The sequence below is a fragment of the Bombina bombina genome, chromosome 8, assembly GCF_027579735.1.
Source record: "Bombina bombina isolate aBomBom1 chromosome 8, aBomBom1.pri, whole genome shotgun sequence".
Lineage (NCBI taxonomy): Eukaryota > Metazoa > Chordata > Amphibia > Anura > Bombinatoridae > Bombina > Bombina bombina.
This window is the reverse complement of record NC_069506.1, coordinates 184,380,451-184,407,909: the sequence shown is the minus strand read 5'-3', so window position 1 is coordinate 184,407,909 and position 27,459 is coordinate 184,380,451. Positions and strand designations below refer to the sequence as shown.

Below are 27,459 nucleotides of genomic sequence, written 5' to 3'. Positions count from 1 at the left end.
GAAGCAATATCGTTTATCGACTGCTTCCAACGGCCCATTATAACTCAATTGTAGCCTAATCTTTAAATAATACTGGTTTCCAATGCCCGTGCAAACCGTTAATACACTGTCGGAGGCTGCCGATACAGTAACAAAAATTATACCCAGCTCAACTAGGTGTAAAACAGGAAAAAGGTGCTTTTTCCCATTGAAATCTAACCCGACACGTCAAAACCCCTCTATCCACCATCCCCCCCACATCACAACTTATAATAAATGTATTAACCCCTAAACCGCCATGCCTCCATATCGCAAAGTATCTATTTAAACCATTTTGCTCTAATCCGCCATTCACCATATCGCAAAGTATCTATTTAAACCATTAACCCCTAATCCGCCATGCCCCCATATCGCAAAGTATATATTTAAACCATTAACCCATAAACCACCATGCCCCATATTGTAAATAACTAATCACTAAGCCTCCTAACCTAACACCCCCTAAATTAACCCCATTAGATAAATGAAAATAATCCTAAACTACAATTAAGATAAAAAAACCTAACATTACTTTAGAAATAATAAAAACAAATTTTAAATTAATCTAAAATTACAAAAAATAAAAAAGTCTAAAATTACATAAAATAAAAAACCAAATGATCAAAAATAAAACAATTATACCTAATCCCTATAAAAATAAAAAAGCCCCCCAAAATAAAAACACCCCCTAATCTAATACTATATTACCAATAGCCCTTAAAAGGGCCTTTTTAATATAAAATCTAAAAGCTAATGCATACGCAATGTCTACCTCTCAGCCGCAACCTCCCACCACAACAACTAATGTATTAACCCCTAATCCACCAACCCTCATATCACAAAGTATCTATTTAAACTATTAACCCCTAATCCGCCATGCCCCCACATCGCAATTAACGTAATAAATCTATTAACCCCTAAACCACCAACCCCCACAATGCAATTAACCTAATTAAGCTATTAACCCCTGAACTGCCATGCCGCACAACGCAATCTAGCCATTAAAACTATTAACCCCTAAACCACCATGTCCCCATATCACAAATAACTAATTACTAAGCCCCCTAACCTAACACCCCTAAATTAACCCCATTACATAAATTAAACTAATCCTAAATTACAATTAAAATACAAAACCTAACATTACTTTAAAAATAAAAAAAACCTAAGTTTAAATTAATTTAAAATTACAAAAAATAAAAAAGTCTAACATTACATAAAATAAAAAATAAAATGATCAAAAATAAAAAAATTATACCTAATCCCTAGTAAAATAAAAAAGCCCCCCAAAATAAAAAAACACCCCCTAATCTAATACTAAACTACCAATAGCCATTAAAAGGGCCTTTTGGAAGGTATTGTCCTAAGTTAAAGTGACACTGAACCCAAATTTTTTTCTTTTGTGATTCAGATAGAGCATGCAATTTTAAGCAACTTTCTAATTTACTCCTATTATCAAATTTTCTTTGTTCTCTTGCTATCTTTATTTGAAAAATAAAGTCCAGAACCTTGGACAGTACTTGTTTATTGGTGGATGAATTTATCCACCAATCAGGAAGAACAACCCAGGTTGTTCACCAAAATGGGCCGGCATTTAAACTTACATTCTTGCTTTTCAAATAAAGATACAAAGAGAATGAAGAACATTTGCTAATAGGAGTAAATTAGAAAGTTGCTTAAAATCTGAATCACAAAAGAAAAAAATTTGGGTTCAGTGTCCCTTTAAACAGCTCTTTTACCTTTAAAAACAGTAAAAAAACCCACCCACCAAACCCCCCAAAATAAAACGGAACACTAAAAAATCCTAAACTAAACTAAAGGGGCATTTGTATGGGCATTGCCCTTAAAAGGGCATTCAGCTCTTTTACAATTGCCCAAAATCCCTATTCTAAAAAAATAAAAAAAAAACAAAAATAAAAAATAAAAACCTAAGTCTAACCCCAAGATAGGTACTCACGGTTCCTGAAGTCCGGCCGTGAAGTTTTCTTCCAAGTGGCGACCTCTTCTATCTTCATCCAGGACCATGGAACTGAAGACCGACGACCGCGGAGCCAAGAAGCGTGGAGGAACCTCTTTGTATGATCACCGCCGTACACTGAATATTGAATGCAAGTTACGCGTTTAAATATGGCGTCACTTGCATTCCTATTGGCTGATTTGATTCTTCAAATTTAAATTCAGTAGCTCTCATCCTATTGGCTGATTTGAATTTGAAGAATCAAATCAGCCAATAGGAATGCAAGTGATGCCATATTTAAATGCGTAACTTGCATTCAATATTCAGTGTATTGCGGTGATCGTGGGCAACTGTAAAATAGCTGAATGCCCTTTTAAGAGCAGTAAAAGAGCTGAATGTCCTTTTAAGGGCAATGTTCATACAAATGCCCCTTTAGTTTAGTATTCGATTAGGGGGTGTTTTTATTTTGGTGGAGGCTTTTTTATTTTCGTAAGGATTAGGTATAATTTTTTTATTTTTGATAATTTGGTTTATTATTTTATGTAATGCTAAACTTTTTTTTATTTTTTGTAATTTTAGATTAATTTAAATTTAGGTTTTTTCATTTTTAAAGTAATGTTAGGTTTTTTATCTTAATTGTAATTTAGGATTACTTTAATTTATGTAATTGGGTTAATTTAGGGGGTGTCAGGTTAGGGGGCTTAGTGATTAGTTGATTGCAATATGGGGACATGGTGGTTTAGGGGTTAATAGTTTTAATAACTAGATTGCGTTGTGGGGCATGGCGGTTTAGGGGTTAATAGCTTAATGAGGTTAATTGCGTTGTGGGGGTTGGCAGTGTATGGCGGTGATCTTGGGCAATTGTAAAAGAGCTGAATGCCCTTTAAAGAGCAGTAAAAGAGCGGAATGCCCTTTTAAGGGCAATGCCCATACAAATGCCCCTTTAGTTTAGTATTAGATTAGGGGGTGTTTTTATTTTGGGGGGGCTTTTTTATTTTCGTAGGGATTAGGTATAATTTTTTTATTTTTGATAATTTGGTTTATTATTTTATGTAATGTTAGACTTTTTTTGTTGTAATTTTAGATTAATTTAAATTTAGTTTTTTTTATTTTTAAAGTAATGTTAGGTTTTTTATCTTAATTGTAATTTAGGATTAGTTTAATTTATGTAATGGGGTTAATTTAGGGGGTGTTAGGTTAGGGGGCTTAGTAATTAGTTATTTGTGATATGGGGGCATGGTGGTTTAGGGGTTATTAGTTTTAATGGCTAGATTGCATTGTGGGGCATGGCGGTTTAGGGGTTAATAGCTTAATTAGGTTAATTGCTTTGTGGGGGTTGGCGGTTTAGGAGTTAATAGATTTATTACGTTAATTGCAATATGGGGGCATGGCGGATTAGGGGTTAAGAGTTTAAATAGATACATTAGTTATTGTGGTGGGGGGTTGCGGTTGAGAGGTAGATATTGCGTATGCATTAGCTGTTTGATTTTATATTTACAGAGAGGGACAGGGAAAATATACGTGCCACACTTGTATGTGGAGCCGTATATGCGATCAAGTGTAGTGTAAGGTCGGGTTACCATAGTAACCTATTAATGTTTTAGAAATCCGGCATCAGGTGGAAGTATTAAGACAATGCTAAGTTACACCTACACGAAAAGAGCGACCGCACGCAAAACGGAAACCTTTTCAATGGAAACCTTGTACTAAAATGGAGCCGTAAATTACTTTTAGCTGTCGGCCACTTCGGTAGCTTATGGCTCCATTTTTACCGGCTCAATGGAAGCGAGCCCATAGTCTGTATATGTTGGTAATCTTTACCTCATAATTATTTGATGTTAAACCAAGAGCAAAGGAAACAAAATTATTCTGGAGACATTTTAAAAACTCAACAAAATTTCTATTATAAAACTTCAGGATGCTATTTGAGACCCCTTAAAGAAATTAAAATTTTGAAAATCACCAGTTTGGTTGGCGAATAAGATCATGTCCACATGAAAAATAGCTGTTGATTAATTTATCCCAAATGACTCTGACTTTACTGTAAGGAACCCAGATTTAGGGTAAGATGGGGTGACGGCTTCATAACTTTGAACTTTCATTCATAGGTGAACTTTGACATGAGTCTAAAGCTGAACAGATGGTAGACGGCTACATAAATGCGCGCCAATAATTTGTAAGGTTGAAGATCATCTTTTGTTTTTATCACTTTACATAACATGACCTACGTTATAGCTGATCTGTTTTGTGTTTCATTGCCCTAGCAACTATTGAAAAAAAGCACCTATGTTTTCCTCATAATTATTCATAGGTTTCCTGTTTTCTTAATATTGTCTTTAATTGATGCACTTAAATAAACACATTGATTTTGTAGGTTGAATAAAACACAATGGTATGTAACTCTTGGCTCCAGTGTATAGTGTAGACAGTTGTAGCTGATTGAAATACTTGGAGTGCAGTCAGTTTCTAAATTTCTGGCAAAGCATTAATATCCTTAAGGTTGGGAGTGTTTGGGCTGATAATTCATTTTTTTAAAATAAAAATATGATACTCAGCAAGTTGTTGATAAAAATAGCACTGCAAATCTAAAAGCTTCCTATTAGTTGGCCAAACACGAATAATATTTAAAGGGATATGAAACGGAAAATGTCTATTTAATGATTTAGATAGAGCATGCAGATGCAATTATAAAAAAAAGTTTTACTTTTATTCTATTATCATTTTTCTTTTTTTCTCTTAATATCTTTTGTTGAAAGACAGGGACATATGCTTAGGAGCCGGTCAGTTTCTGGATCACTCTTCAACAGAGAATATCATGGGAACGAAGCAAATTTGATAATAGAAATAAATTGAAAACTCTTTCAAAATGGTATTTTCTGTCTGAATCTCAAAATATTTTTTAGGTTTCATATCACTTTAACCATTGTGTTACTTGCCATATATATTCTGATAACCTCACAAATCTCTTCTTGGAAAGTCTAAATAGGGCTGACAATATATATATATATATATATATATATATATACATATATATATGTATACAGTACCGTGCAAAAGTCTTAGGCCACCATTAGATTTGTTGTTTTAGCAATGGTATAATGATAATAATTCTGTTATTTAAAAAAAAAAAAAAAAAAACTGCTTTTCGTGGCTCAAGTGGCAAGTATTTAGTGTGACCTCCCCTTACACTTGAGCAATAGCAAGAACCTGGCTCTCGTAACCATAAATGGCATGGAACCCTAATTAATGTGATTGCTAACACTTGTATTTGTCCTACTATTTCATGCCAAAATGACTTCTGGGAAAAAAGGTCTATTACATAAGGTTTGTGCAAGACATGCTGGAGCATTACATACACATGTGGTATGAGTTTAATAAATTGGAAGCTTGCTAATAAGACCAAGTTTCAATCACATCATTCAATTCAAAATGCCAAAGATCACAGAATTTTACCATGATAAAACTATACTTTTGCATCAGCAAGGCCACTCTCAAAGGGAAATCATCAAACAAACTGGATACTCAAGATGCAGTATCCAAGCTGTTACAAAGACATTTGAAGAATCAGGAGAGGCCAAGAAAACTTTCAAAAGTTTATTCTTTGAGAGACCAGAAGAAGTCCAGCAAGGACCTTGCTCAGCATCTGTCAGCTTCACAGGAATACCAGGTTGACCCTTCTACAGTCCCAAGAAACTTGTTCAGGAATGGTTTTTGTGGAAGGGTAGCAGCCAAGAAACCACTTTTTATGAAGGGGAACTGGGTGAAAAGACAAAGATATGCTAAAGCTCACAAAGATTGGAATGAAGATTAGTGGAAAAGAGTATTATGGAGTGACAAATCCATGTTTTAAATTTTTGGGTCCAATCATCGACAATATGTGAGAAGTAGAGTTGGAGAGAAATGGAAGAATGAGTGCTTGCGACCTTGAGTAAAACATTGTGGCGGGTCTGTCCTGGTTTGGGGCTGCATTTCTGCCATTGGTGTTGGCGATATTGTCCCAATTGATGGGATCATGAATGCTGAAAAATACATGCAGGTTTTCATTTATCATGCCATTTCTTCTGGAAAGCGCCTGATTGGGAATGGTTTTATTTCTCAGCATGATAACAATCCCAAGCACACTGTTAATGCAGTGAAATCATATTTGAAGAGAAAAACAGCTGATAAAACACTGACAGTCATGGACTGGCCTGCACAGAGTCCAGACTTGAATATTATAGAGGCAGTATGGGATCACCTGGACAGAGAAAGAAATAAAAGACAACCTAAATCTAAAGAAGAACTCTGGGAAGTGCTGAAAGAAGCCTGGTATAATATACCAGAAATTTACTTCAGAAAACTTCAGGACAGTCTCCCCAAAAGAGTTCAAGATGTGCTTAGTGCCAAGTGAGGTCACACTAAATACTGACTTTTTCAAGAAGAAAGCCATTTTCTTCTGGAAATTGTGTTATTTTATATTTTGTGTACATATTTCCCGTATTTCCTGTATTTTCTGTTTGTATCTTTGTATCACTGGTCTTCTGTCATCCGTGATAAAAAGATTTTTTTTAAATCTCTAGTACAACTAGGGCTGTTGCTCATAATATCATATAAAATAAAGCAATCTGGGAAATTATTAATTTATTAATTATTAGTTCAGAAAACTTGGAAAAGATGCCCTACATACATATTTTATAATAAACAGAAATTTCAATTTGCAGAAAAAAACAAATTTGTTTAATCAAAGGGTGCAAAAAGAAAATGGTGTCATGTGGTAGAGCATTTTATTATTGCATTATTGCTTTTATATAACTATGTGTTTAAGCCGTGCAACCAATAATGAGCTAGCTCCCAGCAGATAATTTCTGCTCCTGAGCCAACCAAGATAAGTTGTTTACCAAGAGAAAGAAGATAATTTGATAATAGAAAGTTTAACCCCTTAGCGACATGGACATACCCTGTATGGTATGTCTCCTATGGGGTTTAAAGCCCTGTAATAAGTGGGTCTCATCGACAGCAGTGAGACCACACTATTACTGCATGCCACACTCCCTGAGGCATTTTGCAATAGCGTGGTCTCACCAAGACCCATGCTATTTAACCCCTTAGACTAAAAACAATAGCTGTTGCGCAGGGTACATCTACTGACATTAAGGGGTTAATTTTGAATTTTGTCATGCTAACATTAAACTATTCAACTTGTTGATTTAATAGTTCCATCTGCCCTTAGCTAGTTATCTTCCTTTTATAAAAAGCATCTTACCACATAATCATGTTGACCAGTCGCATGATGATTTCATTAAGGATGTTGAAGAAATCAGCCATGAGCTTGGCTTGGTCCCCCATTTTTCCCATTGAAATGCCAAATGCAATGAAGAATCCAATGAGACCTAAATGAATAATCAATGGCAGAAAGATTATACACAAAACAGTTTTCTTTCATAAGGTATTGAGAGTCCACAAGCCATTACTAAAGGGAATTCAACTCATAGCCACCAGGAGGAGGCAAATTTACCAAAAACATCACAAGCTTTTAACCCCTCTCACCTCTCTGATATCCCAGTCTATTCTTTGCCTCTCTAGGAGAAGGTGAAGATTTGAGGTGCTGAAGATTCTTTTGGGAATGGGGATTCCTGATCCTGTTGTTCCCCTCATTATGTGAAACCTTGAAGAGAGGGGCATAGGAAAGTACTGTGCTGTAATGTTATTTTTCTGCTGGGGTCATGTTGCTGGGACTGGACTTTCAGCCTCCTCCTGCTTGGCCATATAGTTGTGCTTCCTCAGTAAATCCTTTGTTGTTTAATACAGTACTGGATGGGATCACTACTGTACACAAGCAAAGGCAGGCTTGGATGCTATACCTTTAATTGGCTAATTATATATATATATATATATATATATATATATATATATATATATAATATATATATATATATATATATATATATATATATATATATATATATGTATATATTATATCTATTAAATTACTATTTTGATATAGTATTTCCAAGGGAGTTTTACTTTGTGGCTAACATTTATTCTCCTCCTTTACTGGGGCTTTACTCTTAAAGTCCCAGTATTTTAATTTACTGTATTTAGTGTTGTGTTTGTGCAGACTTATACAGTAACAGATTGATTTGGTGATCCCCACTATAATTCTTCTAGACCCTTTAGTAGGTAGATCCACTTATCACTTATTTTGTTAACCTATGTATTAACCTTATTGTTTCTTGTTTTATCCTCTGTATTCCAGATATTCACCCAGAACCAGAGATATTTAATCTAAGGTCTAAAGGCTATTTGGTATTTCATCTGGCATGACTTTTTTTTTCTTCATCTGTTGTACCTATCAGCCATTGTTCAGGCATGCCAAGAGAATCATTTTCAGAAAGTTCTTCCTCCTCAGTTATGTGTTTTATTTCTGAGAGTTCATTTGTAGTCTGTACCCTGATATTTTCTCTTAAGGATCCATGCCGATCCAAGTTCAATAGATTGTTTTTTCTTACACTATTTGTTCTATATAAGGACGTCTCGGGTGAAAGGTTTCATCATCAGATGTTCCTTTGCATGTTCTGTATCAGACTTATTATGAAAGGTTAGTATGGGCTGCGCTGGGAAACTCCCTAGCCAAGGATGTAATTATACAAGCCTCTAAAACCATGAACCATATCAAAAAGTGGTCTTGCTATTTCCTTGTGCAGAGATTACAGTCTGTTACTAGTATTCCACCATTAACCATTAAAAAAATCCTTTTCCTAGTGGTTTATTCTCTACTTTTTCTGGAGGTGTTTTCTATTTTTCATTTTGGACAATATTTTCTGTTCTCCAGTATCTCTGATTGGGGTGCAGTCTGAGGATTTGAGGAAAGTGCAAGTAACTTGTTTCCTCTGGAGGTGAGGTTACTGTTTAAAATCTTAGTTTGTGCAATCTTCTTTCTTCTTAGACTTGGGGGTAGATTTATCATATGTCGAGCGGACATGATTCTTGATCGCGAAACATGTCCGCTCGACATCGCTAAATGCAGACAGCATACACTGTCTGCATTTATCATTGACAAGCATTTCTAGTGAAATTCTTGCGCAATGACACCCTCTGCTCACTCCGCTAGCAGGGGCTGTCAATCATCCTGATTGGATCAGGATGATTTCAATTTGCCACCTAAAAGGTGGTACACAGGTTACGACCACTGCTTTTTAACTTCTGCTTCAGGCGAGCCTGAAATTATGGGACTCCGAAGCAGCATCCACTGCTTCATAAATGTATCCCTTGGCCTTTTCTCAAATGGGATATTTGTTTTCTGTCTTGCAAGTATGTCAAGGTCACTGTTGTGGTATATTTTGGTCGTCAGAGGGGATTCTCAATTTTCCTTTCCAATAATGAGATTCACTTGATTTTGTCTTGAATTGAGAACTGTTCTCCTTCTGCATTTCACATCCTAGGAGTAAATTTCTATGTGGTGGATTGCTTTAGTTTACTATTCATTTGGGAGAAAGGTTTTCTTTTCAAGGAGTTTTATTTCATTTGTGAATCCATAATTTTATTCTTATGGTCTCTTGATTAATCCAGATATTCACCCAGAACCAGCAATATTTAATCTAAGGTCTAAAGTCTATTTGGTATTTCATCTGGCATTACTTTTATTTCTTCATCTGTTGTACCACTCAGAGTCATTGTTTAGATCTTTGTTCTAATTCTAGTCAAAGTAACTTTGTAACTTTTGAAAGGTCTAATTTTTTCACTCAGAACATTGTAGTTTACTTTTTTTTGTCCTATTCAATTATAAGAGCATTTAAAATTTGTTTTCAGCCTTCCTAGATTTGAAAGGATCTTTTGCCCATGGTCCAGAGGACTACTTTGGTACATTACATTTCTGGTTTACGTTGTAATTAAGTATGGCTTTTTGAAAGAAGGAAAATGTATGCACAAGATTTTTCAATCACTTCTACTAAATCGTTTCAGCTGCAATTTGGTCTTTCTACTTACTTTTTTTTATTCGAGGCTTTGTGACAGGAAAGTTCTACATTTTTAAATCCTGGTAAATAGGTGCCTGCTTTGTTTATTGTTCCACACTTTTATTAGTGGACTTTACAGCTTGGGTATTATATCCCAGGAGTAATGACTTGTGGACTCTCACCACCTTATGAAAGAGAACAAAATTTATGCTTACCTGATAAATGAATCTCTTTCATGGGGTGAGAGTCTACGAGAGCTGCCCTCTTACATTTTTCTTATAGGTGGCAGTTTTAGTATGTACCTCTTATACCCAGCTTTGTCCTTTCCTACTTCTCTGGTTTCTCCTTTTTCTCGGTTATACACTAAACTGGGATATCAGAGAGGTGAGAGGGATTTAAAGCTTGTGAATATTTGGGTATCTTTGCCACCTCATGGTGGCAAGGAGTTCAATTCCCAGGAGTAATGGCTTGTGGACTCTCACCACTATTAAATAAATTAATTTCTCAGCTAAGCATACATTTTGTTATTGTAGGTAATAAAGATGTAAATAAGGCACTTACAGTATGCTGGAAAATAGTAATATTCATCCCAGGAATGGACTGACAACCCATAGGGCCCCCAGCCAAAACATTTTAAAGTGATGGTAAATTATGCAGAACACTAACATATAATTTGTAAATATGTATTGTCTAAAAGCAACCAAAAGACACAAAAACATATTTTTCTTATGTCATTTTTGTTTGAATCAACACATATCACATGGTTATAAAAATAAAAGAAATTATAAAAATAAAAGAAAAAAATCCAAGCCAATGTGTCTAAATCTAAATGTGTTAAGAGATATTAGGTAAAAAAAATATAGGGAATCTAAAGTAAAAGTAAACTTAGTGCTTCTGCTCTGCAGATTTACATAATTACTGACAAAACAATAGCACTTTCATTCATGACTTTTTTTTTCATTACATAAATACCGTTTTCGCCACATTTAAATGGATATTTTTTTAATCTTCAATTCAGCCCGTTTCTGATGCGTCAATTTACTTCCTGGTCACGTTTTTTCAATGGACCAATTGACTTTCTGGCCGATCGGCGGCCAGAAAGCTACGTCACAGCCTGCTCGCAGCCAATGCGCATGCGCCGAGTAAAATATAAACCAGGTTATGTTAGTCGCGCGTTCACAATTCGCGCATGCGCATACTTGATGATCATTTGTTGCCAAGATTCTCAGCGTCTTAGACGGCTGCTCTGACTTCAAAAGAAATAACCGATAGTAAGTAATGAGAAAGTTTGCATGCGCATTGGTAGCCGGATTGCTGATTAGCGCATGCGCAATAGATCCATATATCGTGAACGAGCTTTTAGCCTACGTATAGAGCGGGTGTGACCGCTCTATACGTAATGAATACAAAATCCAGGAAGAGGAGGATGGGAGGAGCAACGGACAGAACGGTAGGGAAAGAAAATATAAAAATATAAACTATTAGATTGAAGAAAATAAAAAACAAACCAAGCGAAAATGTTATATTAGTGCTATAGATTATAATGATATGTGGCAATGTGGAAAAATGTACTTTCACTTTAAATTATTTTAAAAAAATATTACAGACTCAACTTTCCAAATATGGCCTAGAATATGAGTGGAGCACAAAATTGCGCTTTTGCAAGCACGATATTTGCTCTCCACACAGTAATTACAAATTAGATACAATGTGAACGCAAACCGCCTCACATTCACATTGCCTGGAAAACTTGGGCTCACAACAGCACACTTCCATAGGTTCTAATAGGAGCCTCGTTCTCATGCCGTGAAACACAGCAAAGCACCTAGCGCAGCACAGGTCGCAATTCGTGGAGCGTTGGGCAGCAAAATAAAAATATAAATGTATATGAATACAGTATATACATATATATTTATGTGTTTATATGTGTATATACACATATTAATACATACATATACATGTATATAAGCATTTACATATATATTTAGAGTAAAAACACAGTCCCCGATTCACCTCTATGTAAAGGGAACAACCCACATCCCTTCACTTTATCCCCTTATAAGTGCTTTGTGCAGCTTTTTATTTTTATTTTCTAATAAGTAAAAAATCCCAATAATGTGGCGAACACAGAAAATAATATAAGCAAAAAATAAAATGTGCAACAAAACCACTCACAATTAGTGGTAATAATACAGACCAATATGCAGGATTATATCCAAAGTGAAAAGAGTCTTTAATGGTAACAGTCCCACAAATACAAATAGTTCAAATGATGTTCCTCAAAAGTAAGAGAAAGAAACACATCATACCATAATACTGTGTAGACATGTGCATGGCAAAATAATTTGGTTTGGTTCGGATCGATTCAGATTTTTTCGAATTTCGATTCGGATCGATTTGAATTCGGAAAAATTTGAATCAATTCATTTCGGATTCGTTTCGGATTCATTTGGATTTGAATAAATTAGGCTGAATTCGGTTCGATTCGGTTCGGAAATTCGGAATTTCGGTATGTGTTAGGTGAGATGTGTTGTGTATTAGACTAGTATTATGTACTGTATATTAGGTGTAACCCATAGCAGAGTGATATAACCTAATATACTGTACAATACTAGTGTAATCCATGGCCATCCGAATTTACCGAATATATCCGAACTAATTCGGATTTATTCGGTAGATTCGGCACTATTTCAATTCGGAAATTCGAATCGATCCGAATCTCCGAATTTAACGAATTCGGCCGAATTTCCGAATCGATCCAAAACGAATCACACATTTCTAATACTGTGTAAATCCTTACTCCCCAAATGGAAGGCAGACCCAAAATACTCATATTAGCTAGAGCTTCAACAACTCAAGATAATTAGCTCTATAGTGCAGACCCCAGGCAGACTGGATACAGACAATAACAAATGCTCAAAGCAAATTTATTAAAAACAAAAGCCAAAGTTCTTGTAGATCACTAAGGGTAACAGGTACAAACATACAAGGATACTATGCATTTGATAGTCCGTAGTTACAGACCTTAAGGGGCTCCACCCTGTATATGTAGTGTTTCGGTACCGGACAGGTACCCCTCCTTGTGACTAATTTGAACAATGCTTGAAACACTCCAAGAAGAAATAATAAGGGATTTAATTCATGTACTCAAGATTATGAGCTCAAATCAGCAGGATTTATGAGATAGATTGTGTCAAACTAATCTAATTAGATTCTATAAGGAAGTAAGTAAAAATATAGATAAAGTAGAATCAGTTGATGTGATATACTTGGATTTTGCAAAGGCTTTTGATATAATGCAACATGAGAGATTAATGTCCAAATTTAGGGACTGGGGATAGCTGAAGATGTTAGCTCATGGATAAATAACTGGATAAAATATAGGGAGCAATGCGTAGTAGTAAATAGATAATACTCGGTTTGGACAAATAAAATTAGTGGAGTCCCCCAGGGATCAGTACTGGGCAGTGACGTGCAGTGATAGGAGGCAGGGGAGGCAGCACCTCCGCTTTCAAATCACATAGAAAAAGTTTGTAATAATTAATTGAAAAAATAAATAAAAGGTTATCTGATGTTGTGCTGACTTACTGACCCCGCCTCCTAGGTACCCCCCTCCTTCTGCCCGCACCACCATAGAGATCCATGAATCCATATCATCCATTGCATCATCCATCCATGTTTCGCAATTAAGGAGAGGCAGTGAGCTATTCAGCTGCCCTCCATTGATTGTGATACATGGATGCTTCATAGTGTTACTAGCTCACCATGAGTTAGCGCCACCCATTGGTATCTTTTGTGGGCCGAACTAGGCTCCAATAGAGGAAGCTCTATAATGGAGCTTAACATTGCTCATCCATTCAGCCTATCATGGTGCCGGGAGTGCACTGTGCACATCATCACCATCATCATGATCACGTGGTGATGGTCTCTCTCATCTGGGGAGGAGTGCCGGGCTTGGACATGAGTCAGACTGGCGGGAATTGAAGGAGGGAGCTGCAGCTGCTTCCCTACTCACGCCCTGTGTTGCAGTTAAGGCTGGTGCCACTGCCAGTCTGCCAGACCAGTAAGTTGCGGTGCCAATTCCACTCAACTGAGCTGCCAACTGAGGAGGAGAGAACTTCAGAAGAAAAGAGGAGCTGCCAGCCTGCCCAGTCCCACTGTGCCTAACTGCCTACTAGTGCCACAGTTTCCCACAGACTTCTCGGGCCTGCTGCTCTGCCTTGGATGTACCGGGAGGACGCAGCAGTTATAATTGTAAGTATTGTATTATTTATTTTTTTTGCTTTTAGCCTGAGCCTTCCACAACCATTCCTCCTATCATTAAGTGCGAAGCAAACTGTGCTGCAGTGCAACTGCACATTGAGGTGTTTTGTTTGAGTACCCATTCTGACAAATAATTCACACAGAATTTCTCAGCCTGACAAAGTTCTCAAATTGTGCAGCAATCGTAAAGGCTGTAAGCTAAGTCATAGCCATTTACAGCCTTTACGATTGTCCAGCAATCGGCACAATTTGAGAGCTTTGTCAGGCTGAGAAATTCTGTGAATTATTTGTCAGGAATGCCTTGGGTACTCAAACACCTCAATATGCAGTTGCACAGCATAGTTTGCACTTAATTACAGATGGAAGGCTGAAAGCAAAAAATAAGAACCACTGTATTTCTTTGTGGCTGCAACAAAAAAATCCTCATCTTTTACTATGAAGCTCAGTTAGCTTTCTAAATCTAAATGGCTATGGCTTACAGCCTTTCAGGTTGTCCAGCAATCCGCACATTTTGAGAGCTTTGTCAGCCTGTGAATTATTTGCCTTGGGTACTCAAACACCTCAAGCCTTCCACCTGTCATTAAGTGCAAACTGTGTGCTGTGCAACTTCATATTGAGGTAGGCTGAGGCAGACCACAGTGGTTAAAAAAGATAACTACTAAACTAAACCGCATAGTTCTGCCAGGCAGGGTGACTGCGTCTGACTCTGTGTTGAGGGATCCTATACCATTTTACCTGGCACACCCAGTGCCAGTTATGTTTTATGAGATCAGACTCAGAGCATAATATATGCAGCTATTGTCTTCTTGCTACATCAACAGTATTCTTGTTCCTTAAAGTACAATCAAGGTATTATTGAAAACAGAAACCTGTTATACATTTTATTCCCAAGCTCCCTCCCATCTGAATTAGAGAAATGCAAAAAAAAAAAAAAAAAAAAAAAAAAATCCTGTTTCAGGGTTCCTATATTTGCCTTAGCAAATGATGATTTTTGACACATTGCAGTTTCACATGGATAAAACTTTGCTATCATATTTGCTGACTTTGCATTAGGTTTTGCTGTTGAGAAAGTTTGTTTTAGTGCCATCTAAGTAATGAGTATAATGCAGGAAGCTGAGAGCTCATATACTGCAGATTATATTAGATAATAGATTTAATGGTACATGTAAGGAAAATATTTCGGTTTAATCCCTTAATAAATGTATGTGTGTTAAAAAAAGTTAAAATGTTTGATATATTAGGAGGAGAGTGTATAAGTTAAACATAGCATATATACAATATACTGTATGTATGTGTTATGTTGTGCTTTTTTTAACTCATACACTCTCCTCCTAATAGATCAAATATTTAAACATTTTTTTTAATCTGATGTGCAGACATTGGCCCCTATTTATCAACCCATCAATTTACTTGCATTCGCCGGCACCAAGATCGCCTAACATCGCTGCCGCGGACCTGAATATGTTCTCCAAAGTTACCAAAAAAGCTGTCAAAAAGCCGCGCACCAAGTACGGGGCGATGAGCAGTGGACTGTTGTTAACTAACAGTCTGGATGAAGACTTCTGCCCGTCTGGGGGACCACTTCTGCCCGGCTTGGATAAAGACTTCTGCCCGTCTGGAGGACCACTTCGCCCGGATTGGATGAAGACGTCTCCCAGTAAGTAGATCTTCAGGGGGTTAGTGTTAGGTTTTTTTAAGGGTGTATTGGGGGGGTTTATTTTTAGGTTAGGGACTTTGGGCCGCAAAAGAGCTAACTGCCCTTTTAAGGGAATTGCCCATCCAAATGCCCTTTTCAGGGCAATGGGGAGCTTAGGTTTTTTTAGTTAGTATTTTTTGGGGGAGTTGGTTGTGTGGGTGGTGGGTTTTACTGTTGGAGGGGTTGTTTGTATTTTTTTTTACAGGTAAAAGAGCTGATTACTTTGGGGCAATGCCCCGCAAAAGGCCCTATTAAGGGCTATTGGTAGTTTAGTTTAGGCTAGGGTTTTTTTTATTTTGGGGGGGCTTTTTTATTTTGATAGGGCTATTAGATTAGGTGTAATTAGTTTAAATTTCTGTAATTTGTTTATTATTTTCTGTAATTTAGTGTTTGTTTGTTTTTGTACTTTAGATAATTTAATTTAATTTAGGTTATTTTATTTTATTTAGTTAATTGTATTTAATTTATGTAATTTATTTAATTGTAGTGTAGTGTTAGGTGTTATTGTAACTTAGGTTAGGTTTTATTTTACAGGTACTTTTGTATTTATTTTAGCTAGGTAGTTATTAAATAGTTAATAACTATTTAGTAACTATTCTACCTAGTTAAAATAAATACAAACTTGCCTGTAAAATAAAAATAAACCCTAAGCTAGATACAATGTAACTATTAGTTATATTGTAGCTATCTTAGTTTTTTTTATAGGTAAGTATTTAGTTTTAAATAGGAATAATGTAGTTAATGATAGTAATTTGTATTTAGATTTATTTAAATTATATTTAAGTTAGGGGGTATTAGGGTTAGGGTTAGACTTAGGTTTAGGGGTTAATAAATTTAATATAGTGGCGGCGATGTTGGGGGCGGCAGATTAGGGGTAATAACATAATGTAGGTGGCGGTGACGTTGGGGGTGGCAAATTAGGGGTTAATAAGTATAATGTAGGTGGTGGAGGTGTTGGGGCGGCAGATTAGGGGTTAATAAGTATAATGTAGGTGGCGGCGGTGTAGGGGGCAGCAGATTAGGGGTGTTTAGACTCGGGGGTTATGTTAGGGTGTTAGATGTAAACGTAACTTTATTCTCCCATAGGAATCAATGGAATATCGGGCAGCAGCGAACATGAGTTTTTGCTGCTTTCAGACTCCCATTGATTCCTATGGCATCCGCTGCCTCCAGGGCGGCGGATTGAAAACCAGGTACGCTGGGCCAGAATAGCGCCGAGCGTACCTGGTAGGAATTTGATAAGTAGCAAAAGTAGTCAGATAGTGCCAAATTTGCATTCGGAACATCTGTAGTGACGTAAGCATCGATCTGTGTCAGACTTTGACTGGCGGATCGTATGTTACGTCACAAAATTCTACTTTTGCCGGACTGTAGCCTTCAATAAATAAGGCGAATTAGGCTCGCCACAAATATGCTGCGGAATTCCAGCGTATTTGCGGTTGATGGCTTTATAAATAGGGGCCATTGGGTGCAAGTCACCAGAGTATATAAAGGCCTCTAGTTATCAAGCCATCAACCGCAAATACGCTGGAATTCTGCAGCGTATTTGTGGCGAGGCTGATTTGCCATAATCTAGTGATGTAACCTACGATCCGCCGGACTCAGTCCGACACAGATTGATGCTTATGTCACTCCAGATGTTCCGAACGCAAGTTCGGCACTATATGACTACTTTTGGAAGTTATCAAAGAACAACCAGGTACGCTCGCCACTATTCCGGCCCAGCGTACCTGGTGTTCAATCCGCCGCATCCCATAGGAATCAATGGGAGTCTGACAGCAGCGAGAGCTCATGTTCGCTGCTGTCTGATATCCCATTGATTTCTATGGGAAATGTCTGCACCTAACACCCTAACATGTACCCCGAGTCTAAACACCCCTAATCTGCCCCCCCTACACCGCTGCCACCTACGTTATACTTATTAACCCCTAAACCGCCGCTCCCGGACCCTGCCGCCACTATAATAAATATATGAACCCCTAAACCGCCGCTCCCGGAACCCGCCGCCACCTACATTATACCTATTAATCCCTAATCTGCCGCCCCCTATACCGCGGCCTACATAAAGTTATTAACCCCTTTCCTGCCGATTCCGGACCCTGCCGCAAATAAATTAATTCTTTAACCCCTAAACCGCCGCACCCGGAGCCCTCCGCCACCTACATTACATTTATTAACCCCTATCCTGCCCCCCTACACCGCCGCCACCTACAGTACATTGATTAACCCCTAATATACCCCCCTACACCGCCACCACTATATTAAATGAATTAACCCCTAAACCTAAGTCTAACCCTTACTCACCCCCTAACTTAAGTATTATTTAAATTAATCTAAATAAATATTCCTATTAATTAAATAAATTAATCCTATTTAAAACGAAATACTTACCTGTAAAATAAACCCTAAGATAGCTACAATATAACTATTAGTTACATTGTAGCTATTTTAGGGTTTATTTTTATTTTACAGGCAACTTTGTATTTATCTTAACTAGGTACAATAGCTATTAAATAGTTATTAACTATTTAATAGCTACCTAGCTAAAATAAATACAAAATTACCTGTAAAATAAGTCCTAACCTAAGTTACAATTACACCTAACACTACACTATCATTAAATAAATTAAATTAATTAACTACAATTACCTAACATTAAATAAAAATAACTAAAGTACAAAAAAACCCTTCTAAATTACAGAAAATAAAAAAATTACAATAAGTTTAAACTAATTACACCTAATCTAAGCTCCCTAATAAAACAAAAAAGCCCCCTAAAATAATAAAATTCCCTACCCTATACTAAATTACAAATAGCCCTTAAAAGGGCTTTCTGCGGGGCATTGCCCCAAAGTAATCAGCTCTTTTACCTGTAAAAAAAAAAAAAAAAACAACCCCCCCAACATTAAAACCCACCACCCACACACCCAACCTTACTCTAAAACCCAACCAAACCCCACTTAAAAAACCTAACACTAACCCCTTGAAGATCATCCTACCTTGAGCCGTCTTCACCCAGCCGGGCACAAGTGGTCCTCCATACGGCATAAGTCTTCATCCGATCAGGCCAGAAGAGGTCCTCCAAACGGTAGAAATCTTCATCCATGCGGCATCTTCTATCTTCATCCTTCCGGAGCTGAGCGGAGCCATCTTCTATCCAGCCGACGCGGAGCCATCCTCTTCAATTGAAGTGCAATCCGATTGGCTGATCCAATCAGCCAATAGAATGCAATTGAGCTTGCATTCTATTGGCTGATTGGATCAGCCAATCGGATTACACTTCAATGCGATTGGCTGATTACATCAGCCAATCTGATTTTTCCTACCTTAATTCCGATTGGCTGATAGAATCCTATCAGCCAATCGGAATTCGAGGGACACCATCTTGGATGACATCATTTAAAGGAACCTTCATCCTTCGTTAGGACTTCGATTGAAGAGGATGGCTCTGCGACGGCTGGATAGAAGATGGCTCCGCTCCGGAAGGATGAAGATAGAAGATGCCGCATGGATGAAGATTTCTACCGTCTGGAGGACCTCTTCTGCCCAGATCGGATGAAGACTTATGGAGGACCACTTGTGCCCGGCTGGGTGAAGAAGGCTCAAGGTAGGGTGATCTTCAAGGGGTTAGTGTTAGGTTTTTTTAAGGGGGGTTTGGTTGGGTTTTAGAGTAAGGTTGGGTGTGTGGGTGGTTGGTTTTAATGTTGGGGGGTTGTATTTCTTTTTTTACAGGTAAAAGAGCTGATTACTTTGGGGCAATGCCCCGCAAAAAGCCCTTTTAAGGGCTATTTGTAATTTAGTATAGGGTAAGGAGTTTTATTATTTTGGGGGGCTTTTTTATTTTATTAGGGGGCGTAGATTAGGTGTAATTAGTTTAAACGTCTTGTATTTTTTTTTATTTTCTGTAATTTAGAGTTGTTGTTTTTTTGTACTTTAGTTGTTTTTATTTAATGTTAGGTAATTGTAGTTAATTAATTTAATTTAATTTAATGATAGTGCAGTGTTAGGTGTAATTGTAACTTAGGTTAGGATTTATTTTACAGGTAATTTTGTATTTATTTTAGCTAGGTAGCTATTAAATAATTAATAACTATTTAATAGCTATTGTACCTAGTTAAAATAAATACAAAGTTGCCTGTAAAATAAAAATAAACTCTAAAATAGCTACAATGTAACTAATAGTTATATTGTAGCTATCTTAGGGTTTATTTTACAGGTAAGTATTTAGTTTTAAATAGGATTAATTTATTTAATAATAGGAATATTTATTTAGATTAATTTAAATAATATTCAAGTTAGGGGGTGTTAGGGTTAGACTTAGTTTTAGGGGTTAATTCATTTAATATAGTGGCGGCGGTGTAGGGGAGGTAGATTAGGGGTTAATCAATGTACTGTAGGTGGCGGCGGTGTAGGGGGGGCAGGATAGGGGTTAATAAATGTAATGTAGGTGACGGCGGGCTCCGGGTGCGGCGGTTTAGGGGTTAAAAATTAATTTATTTGCGGCGGGGTCCGGGATCGGCAGGATAGGGGTTAATAACTTTATGTAGGTGGTGGCAGTATAGGGGGCGGAAGATTAGGGGTTAATAGGTATAATGTAGGTGGCGGCGGGGTCCGGGAGCGGCGGTTTAGGGGTTCATATATTTATTATAGTTGCGGCGGGGTCCAGGAGCGGCGGTTTAGGGGTTAATACGTTTATTTAGGTGCGGGGGGCTCCGGGAGCGGCGGTATAGGGGGTAAACAGTATAGTATAGTGTGAGTGCTTAGTGACAGGCTAGCAAGAAAGCTGTGAATAAGCCGATGAGCAGCGAGATCGATGACTGTCAGTTAACAACAGTCCGCTGCTCATCGCACCGTACTTGGTGCGCAGCTTTTTGACAGCTTTCTTGATAACTTGCAGTTAAGTAGACACGTTGATAACTAGAGGCCAATGTATTAAAGGGATACTAAACATAATTTTTTTATTTCATGGTTCAGATAGAGAATGCAACTTTAAGCAACTTTCTAATTTACTTCTATTGTTAATTTTTCTTCATTCTCTTGCTATCTTTATTTGAAAAAGCAGGAATCTAAAATAAGGAGCTGGCCCATTTTTGGTTCAGCACCTGGGTTGCGCTTGATGATTGGTGGTTAAACCTGGCCTACTGGGGTACTTGAGGACTGCAGTTGAGAAACAATGCTTTAGTTTAACTTCCTAATTTTACAATTTGATTTCAAAGGGACCTGCAGAAAAAGTTTCAATCTCATCATAGAAAGTGAAGAAATTGCTGCCTATTGGAAGGTAAGACCATGCACTCTATTTTTTGGAGCATCAATGCACTACTACAAGGTATGATTTATTTAAACAAAAGATACGAAACAGATTAGATAATAGATGAAAATTAGACATTTGTTGAAAACTCCATGTTCAATTTGAATCATGAAAGAACAATTTTGACTTTGTTGTTGCATTAAGGGCTGCATATAAATGTATGGCTAGACATATAATATGTTTCCTAAAAACACTCTTCGGCACAGGGCCAGGTAAGATTGCAAAGAACCCTCTGTCTGCTGCTCTTCCCTTAGGAATTGTAGTAACTTCAAAGAACATATTTTTAGTTTCAAATTTTTCCTACAGCTGCAAAAACTATGTCATTACATTGTTAGTTCTGCTATTACCCAGGTACATAGTTCAGACAGTCTCATGTAGCTCTCGGCTACCAGTTGGCCAACCTTGTCTTACATGATTAAAGGGACATTAAACTATACATATTTATATAGCGCATATTGAAGAGAACTATTTAAAGGGACAGTCTTGTCAAACTAGTCACTTCTATCATCAAATTTGATTTGTTCTCTTGGTTTTCTTAGTTGAAAGCTAAACCTAGAAAGACTGATAAGCTAATTTCTAAGCCACTGAAGGCCACCTCTTATCTCAATGCATTTGCCATTTTTTTTACAGCTAGAGGACATTCGTTCATGTGTGCCATATAGATAGCATTGTGCTCATGCCCGTGGAGTTACTTATGAGTGAGCACTGATTGGCTACATTTTTTTAGTTAGCTTATATAAATGTATTGTGTAAATATTACTGGAGTAAAGAGCAAATAACACTAATGCAATACAAAGCAAAAACAGGTAAAACAACAAAAAATGTATCTAATTAAACTGCACAAAATGTGTAGAAATAAAAAATAGTATATAGTATACAGGTGAAACTCGAAAAATTAGAATATTGTGCAAAAGTTCATTTATTTCACTAATGCAACTTAAAAGGTGAAACTAATATATGAGATAGACTCATTACATGCAAAGCAAGATAGTTCAAGCCGTGATTTGTCATAATTGTGTTGATTATGGCTTACAGCTCATGAAAACCCCAAATCCATAATCTCAGAAAATTAGAATATTACATGCAAATCAATAAAACAAGGATTGCACATACCTGTAGAACAATATTGGACCTCTTAAAAGTATAAGCATGCATACTGTATGTACTCAGTACTTGGTTTGGGCCCCTTTTGCAGCAATTACTGCCTCAATGCGGCGTGACATGGAAGCTATCAGCCTGTGGCCCTGCTGAGGTGTTATGGAAGACCAGGATGCTTCAATAGCGGCCTTCAGCTCTTCTGCATTGTTCGGCCTCATGTCTCTCATCTTTCTCTTGGCAATGCCCCATAGATTATCTATAGGGTTCAGGTCAGGCAAGTTTGCTGGCCAATCAAGCACAGTAATCCCACGGTCATTGAACCAGGTTTTGGTGCTTTTGGCAGTGTGGGCAGGTGCCAAGTCCTGCTGGAAAATGAAGTCAGCATCCCCATAGAGCATGAAGTGCTCCAAAATCTCCTGGTAGATGCCTGCCTTGACCCTGGACCTAATGAAGTACAGTGGACCAACACCAGCAGATGACATGGCTCCCCAAATCAACACAGACTGTGGAAACTTCACACTGGACTTCAAGCATCTTGCAGTGTGTTCCTCTCCATTCTTCCTCCATACTCTGGGTCCTTGGTTTCCAAATGAGATGCAAAATTTGTTCTCATCAGAAAAGAGGACTTTGGACCACTGAGCAACAGACCAGGTCTGTTTTTCTTTAGCCCAGGTAAGACGCTTCTGACGTTGTTTGTTCAGAAGTGGCTTAACAAGAGGAATACGACATTTGAAGCCCATGTCCAGGATCCGTCTGTGTGTGGTGGCTCTTGTGAAAGTCCCCAACACTTTTGAATGGGCTTTTCCTGACAATCCTCTCCAGGCTGCGGTCATCCCTGCTGCTTGTGCACCTTTTTCTTCCACACTTTTCCCTTCCACATAACTTTCTATTAATGTGCTTTGATACAGCACTTTGGGAACATCCAACTTCTTTTGCAATTACCTTTTGAGGCTTTCCCTCCTTATGGAGGGTGTATAAAATTAGTCTAATACAGACATATTTTAAAAGTCTACAGTTAACATGGGCAATTTTAGGAATATATGAGCAATAAAAATAAAAACGGATAGAAAATAATTACTAATTATATGATCTGACGGCCATATATACACAAAATTGTAAAGGTGACAATAAATTGATACATACATTAAATTTCGAGAATATGCATAATAAGATTAAATGCCTATAAAAATGTACCATTATTGTATTGTTTGCTCGAGTCTCCTAAAGGGTGTTTTCTACAAATTTAAAAGAACATAATAAAATGATAAAAACTAGTCTGAAAAAAACATGATGACAATTTACCATAATCTCAATCAATAAATACAAGTATATCAATAAACAAATGATAAATAAATGATAAAAAATGAAAGGGAAAAGTTCATTATTCATAAGTAGTAAAAAGATGTTACCAATCAGCGATAAAATACTAAAATATATTTGTAGAAAACTCCCTTTAGCGCTGGCTTAGGGCTTCGTCAGAAACTCCTCCTCTTTAGCGGTTTCTCTTTATGTTCACCTCACCATTGTTATTGGTCAATTCTATACAATTTATACATAAATTAAAATTAAAGGCAACGCTGCTAACTATAAGTACCATTATGATTACATAGTGCTAATACCATATTCAATATAAATGAAGATAATAGTTCTTGCAAAAAATTAATGTTAACATTGTTCATAGACTTTTTTCCACATTCATTTAGAATGAACACATTTGCCTAACTTGTTGCTAAAACCTGTGCCTATTCACTGTAAGATTGTGATCACTTTGATAAAAAAAATCTACATCCCATTTTTCAAACAATACGATTTTTATACATTTGTATAGGCATTTAATCTTATTATGCATATTCTCAAAATGTATGTATCAATTTTTTGTCACCTTTGCAATTTTGTGTATATATGGCCATCAGATTATATAATTAGTAATTTTATTGCAAGACAGGGGGCTCCTATTTTGCGTTACTTCCTTTACTTGAAAATCTCCAGCAGTAAAGATATATAACATTTGAAACAAAGTAAAAGCCCTTCAACCAATGGGGGTACAGCAACCATAATATATACATCAGTCAGTCACTTTCACTTCCTCTTTCTTTACTGCTCCAGCAGAAAGGTGATGTGATTTATTTGCTTTGACTATTTTTTCTACAATTGCAGTTTATCTTATTTATTCTGTATTTCTAATTTTCCATCCACTCATACAATGAGAGTGGACTTGCTTTCTGTCAATCTATTCATTCTTTCTTTTATTTAACTTTCAACTTTAAACGGTTTCTACCAATACCGTTTTCTTCCGATTATATTTCAAATTTTTCCGTTTAGAGTACCCTTCGATATCTTCCAGGATATTGTATTTGTCTTATTACTGTTTTCAATCTCTGCTATGTTAGCCATAATTTTACATCTCTGTAATCCTAGGAGTAGCCATCTTTTTGTCTTCTCAAATACGACTGCCATTTTGGATCACGTGACAAAGCGCAACGTTTTTTGTGCAATGTCATTTGATTGCGGCCATTTTGTTTTGCATTTTTTACTCGATTACTCCCGTTTTGCAATCCTTTTATTTTATTGTTTTTCTTTCAAAATCTACTTTTATATGTAATAGGTATTTATATCATTACACTATTTGTAAGTTTTTTATGAATTGTGTGTTTACTGCAGGTGCCATCCCTGCGTATTTATACGGTATACGGATCTGCCTTTATACAAAGAAAATAACTGAAAAACGTATCCTTTATTGAACAATTTTATATTGTTTTATAACATTATTTCAATAGTGTTGTTTACATTGTGGTACTCAAACAAGCTCCGTTGCAGGCTAATACAAATACTTTCTATATCGTTGGTAATCCTTAACATCTGTTCAGATTTATCATGTCTGATTCAGAGCAATCGCTGGACATACAGTCCATGATTTCGGACTCAGTTGCTAAAGCCATATCATCGGCTATGGGGGACATGCCAGCCCTGGTGAAAAACATCCTACAAGAGTCCTTTCAAGATCAATTAGATACTGATCAACCTAAAATGAAATCTAAAAAGACACACCCCTCCTCCAACCCCTCCTCCAGTGATAATTTGCCTGCCTTGAACCCCACCCCTGGGGTAATAATAAGGGAGAATGAAACCCCTACAGAGAAAATATAAAAAAAATCCAACCCCTATGGATAAAGAGTATTACCGAGAGGACTATTTGTCTGATAAATCAGACCACGACCCCCTAATGACACTATACTTATACCTAAGAACTCAGAGGTTATAGAAAATGCTATTATGGACCCTCTGGGCCAGCCCATGTTTGATCCGGATAATTTGAGGCACCCTAGATCCTCTGAATGATCCCCTACCCCACATATTACAACATTTTTACAATACTGGTTATGTAACCCCCTGTCTAATTCAGCCAGGAACAAATTACGGTTGGAATTCCCCTGGTCATATCCTCCCAGACAAAGAAGCTCATAACTCAGAATTTGACCCAAATATCGTCATTTTCATGACACGACATGGTAGAGACCCTAGAAGGGGCATTGACAAGTCACTAAAGTCCACTCAGGATAAACTCCTGGACCTAGTGGGACCACTGACACAGATCCTACTATTAGCGGATAGCGCTATAATATCCTCTCAATCATTAGATCCCATACAAATCAGAGAGTGGGCGCAAAGGACAATATGTCTTCTGGGAAATTACAAATGTGTCTTTATCCATAGAACGCTGAAGAGCGGCCCTATCTCACCTCAACCCTAAATTGGCAGAAATGGCCCACTCGGAAGGAGGCTCCGCAGCAAAAGGGCTACTATTTGGTGAATCTTTTATTAGGGAACTCAGCCGATATGTATCGGCTTTCACAACTCTTGATAGAGTCCAATCCAATGTTAGAAGGGTCTTATATGCCCAACAAGGTGTTTTTGTCAGGGCTGGCAGGTTCAGGAATCGCCTGTCCAGCTGTGCTAACTTCAGAGGTTCCTTCAGGCAAACCTACACTGTGCCACAGATTAGACCTCTCTTCCCCACCAAGAGTAGAAACTTCAGAAATAGAGGTGCCCCTCGAAAGCTCCAAATGCCCCCAACAGGACTCGAACCAGGTGAGCACCACTTTTCAACAAAAAGTTAGGGGGCAGATTTGCCCATTATATTTCAACATGGTCAACAATTACATCAGACACATGGGTACTTCAGACTATACAGGGTTTCTTCCTATAATTTGTACAATTCCCACAAATGCAACATCTGATAGATTCAGAACTAAATCAGTTATGGCAAAAAGGTGCCAGTGGGGACTCCCAGTCACAGGGTTTCCTCAGCAACATGTTCGTAGTAAAAAAGAAAGATGGGGGACCTGTCCAGTCATAAACTTGAAAGAACTCAATCAATTTCTGGTATACAGGCATTTCAAGATGGAAGGCATCCATCTCCTCAGGGACATTCTCCAATTGAACGATTGGATGATCCGCCTAGTTCTAAAAGATGCCTATCTAACAGTCCCCATGCACCAATCATTTCGCCACTATCTCCATTTCCTATTGCAAGGACAAACCTGGCAATTCACCTGCCTTCCCTTTTTACCTCAGTTAGGTACCCTGGTGCTTCACAAAGATTATGAAAACAGTTGCAACCTTCCTCAGATCCAGGGGAATTTGCCTGATCATATATCTAGACGATATTCTCATTCTAGCTCAGGACAAATCCATCCTGTTGCAACACGTATCAACTACAGCCTCTCTCCTACAAAATATAGGGTTTGCAATAAACTTAGAAAAGTCTTGTACCTGTCATAGCCTCAGACGCCTTCCTCCAAACCTGGCCACTAAGGGGGGGTCATGCCTTTCCCCCTTTCTCCATGATTCCAAGGTTCATTCTACACACACGGAGGTTACAGATTTGTTTAGTCTTGATCACTCCTTATTGGCCGTCCCAAGCATGGTTTCAAGATCTACTGGAACTCTCAGTTCTCCCCCCCCCCGGGTCTTCCTCACCAAAAGGACCTGCTCACAGACTTATGGTGATCCCCTCATCTCCTAGTTCTCAGCAACAGCCTCCAACTGCTTGCATGGATGATTTCCGGGGTTCCTGGGACTCCTCGGGTCTTTCGATCCCAGCTCGAGAGCTCCTCTGGGACTCTTGGGCTACAGGAACTAGAAGATCTTACCTGGCAGCCTAGTCAGTATGGCTATGTTGGTG

At 37.5% G+C, this 27,459-nt stretch overlaps 1 protein-coding gene across 1 annotated transcript in view; it reads right to left on the bottom strand.

The window, feature by feature from the left end:
* The window catches only part of LOC128638085 (excitatory amino acid transporter 2-like), a 248,886-nt gene that overhangs the window by 65,960 nt on the left and 155,467 nt on the right, over positions 1-27,459 (bottom strand). The window contains exon 5 of the mRNA XM_053689947.1: positions 7,218-7,344. Within this exon, the coding sequence (XP_053545922.1) occupies positions 7,218-7,344 (127 nt within the window). The remainder of the gene's footprint in view (positions 1-7,217; positions 7,345-27,459) is intronic.